Genomic DNA, 2,491 nt, shown 5'->3' with positions numbered 1-2,491 from the left:
TATCGTACATTTTTTTAACGCAGTATTATTTGTCAAATTAATCGCGCTGAATTAACGCGTTAAATCGACAACACTACTTGTAATGTGTTCACCCGTCGCCGAATGTAATTTGAAAGCGGTACGACTTCCATGACAAGATAGACAGTTGTGTAATACGAACGGTACCACAATCAGACGTCTTTGAAAGTCGTGTAGTGTGTAGGAGCCATTATCCAACAAAACATTATTTACAATATTGAAAAAAAAAAAAAACATGTTAATGTTTGTGAAAAATATTGAACTGTACTTTGCTATATGTTCATTATCTTCTATATCAGGGGTCTTCAACCTTTTGTTGGACCAGGGACCCCTGCAGCATAATGTCTAAAAGTGTTTTTATTAAAATTTTATGATAGAATGAAGAGTGACAGACAGACAGACAGACAGACAGACAGAGAGAGAGAGAGAGAGAGAGAGAGAGAGAGAGAGATAGATCTCAGTGAATCACCGGTCCTCCACCATGTTCCTGAGGGTGGGGGTGTTTCTTGACGCAACTTATGGAGATCCTCAAGTAGCGGATGGTTAGACGGCGCACAGAGGAAACATGAACGCAACATTTGGGCGCCTTTTCCCTGCCAACTTTTCTCTTTGGGAACATCTCCATAACAACTGGACCACTCATAATTTGGTCTATTTTTCCATCGACTTTCTTTTCGCGGGACACGATCCGGACACCATAGTGCTAATGGTGATGTATGTCATTTCTTTTATCACTGGACTGGTCGGGAATATTAAGGCTCTGTCGGTCCTCACGCGCAGGAGAAACCGCTTATCTGGAGCGTCAGCGACCCGGAGACTGCTCATCAACCTGGCGGTGTGTGACATGATGGTGGTGTGTGTGTGCATGCCAGTTACTTTAGGACATCAGGTGTATAACGCCTGGGTGTTCGGAGACTTTCTGTGTCGAGCTGTGCCATTCGTTCAGGCTGTGTCAGTCTCTGCCAGTGTATTAAGTCTGGCCGCGATCAGTTTGAACCGATATTACAGTGTCCACAGTCCCTTGCACGCCAGATATTTCTTTACGGGCAGGAAAATTCTCTGTATGATATCTGTGGTGTGGATCGTGTCTTCTGTATTGTGTTTGCCATTGTTTTTAATGAACACAACCAAAACGCTCTCCTTACTAGACGGATTGCATACGGTGACCGTGTGCGTGGAAAACTGGTCCAAAGTGAAACTGCGCCAAGGTTACAACTTTTTACTCTTCGGCTCGTTGTATGTATTCCCTGTAATCTTTAATCTGGTCATTTGTTTTTTGACTAGCTTGAAATTGAGTAGAGGAAACACGTCAACCGAGGCTAACCACCTCTCCATGACCAGTTCAGAGTCGCGATTAAAAACGCGCAAGAAGATCGCCAAGATGGTCTTTGCGCTCGTGCTGCTCTTCACCTTCTCCTGGCTGCCACTCTACGCTGTGGACATCTGGATCGACTCCAACATTCCCAGCTTTCCAGATCGCGATGATGAGCTTAACAACGTCAAGCATCACTGGATTCTCCAGAGCAGACCCTTTGCGCAATGGCTGGGGCTCACCAACTCATCCCTCAATCCTCTGTGCTACTGCTTTATCGGAAACTTGTACAGATCAGCCAAAAGATTCAGAAGAAGCTACAGAAAGAAAATATCATCTGTCTTCAGTCAGATGAATCAGTCAGTAAGCAGTTCTTCTGCGCGTAATGCCCAGCAGCAGCATTCCGGATCATCTCGGAGATCTTGTTCCGAAATAAGGAGATGTAGGAGCTACACTATTTTCAGACTGAACAAAAGTAAGAGTTTGTCTGCAACGACTGTGTGTGAAACAGTATTTGACTGACATAACGGAGTGAGTGAAAATAACACAACAAAGCTTGGAACAAATTTGGATATGTGAACTGGGTAACACGTTATAATAATTGAGGTCTTTTAAACGGTACACACACAGTCTCTCTCTCTCTCTCTCTCTCTCTCTCTCTCTCTCTCTCTCTCTCTCACACACACACACACACACACACACACATTGACATCAACTTGACAAGGAAAGTGACAACACATGTAAGTCAAGACATTACAGTAATGAATATAAACACAAGGTGGACTGCATAGTAAAATGACATAATGCCTCTTTTTAAACAATTTTTTTAAAATGTCAAATAGACTATTATTGCTGCATTGTGGTATAAATAATTAAATAGGGCATTTTATGTTTCGATTAACATAAGTGTGTGTAGGTGCATTTATTGAACATATATTACAAGCAAGTTAAAATGCTCACTGATTAGCAACTATTGGATGAAAGTTCCCATTTAATGCATGTTGCAATATTTTAAGATGCATTTGTATATGAATTATTAATCATTAATGAACATCTTTCTAAGAACTTAACAAATGCAAGTTTAATTTAATGTGTTACCATTATTATTATTATTTTATTTAATAGTGATGGGGCAACACAATTTGTGTGAAAAGAAATGTT

General features: G+C 41.1%; 1 protein-coding gene across 1 annotated transcript; it reads left to right on the top strand.

The window, feature by feature from the left end:
• Nucleotides 1–583: 583 nt before the first annotated feature.
• Nucleotides 584–1,852, top strand: LOC127633344 (neuropeptide SIFamide receptor). The gene has a single exon (XM_052112380.1). The coding sequence runs from the start codon at nucleotides 584–586 to the stop codon at nucleotides 1,850–1,852; it is 1,269 nt and encodes a 422-aa protein (XP_051968340.1).
• The last annotated feature ends 639 nt before the right edge of the window (nucleotides 1,853–2,491 follow it).

This window comes from Xyrauchen texanus, chromosome 40, assembly GCF_025860055.1.
Source record: "Xyrauchen texanus isolate HMW12.3.18 chromosome 40, RBS_HiC_50CHRs, whole genome shotgun sequence".
In the NCBI taxonomy this organism is placed as follows: domain Eukaryota; kingdom Metazoa; phylum Chordata; class Actinopteri; order Cypriniformes; family Catostomidae; genus Xyrauchen; species Xyrauchen texanus.
This window is presented reverse-complemented; position numbering and strand designations above follow the sequence as displayed.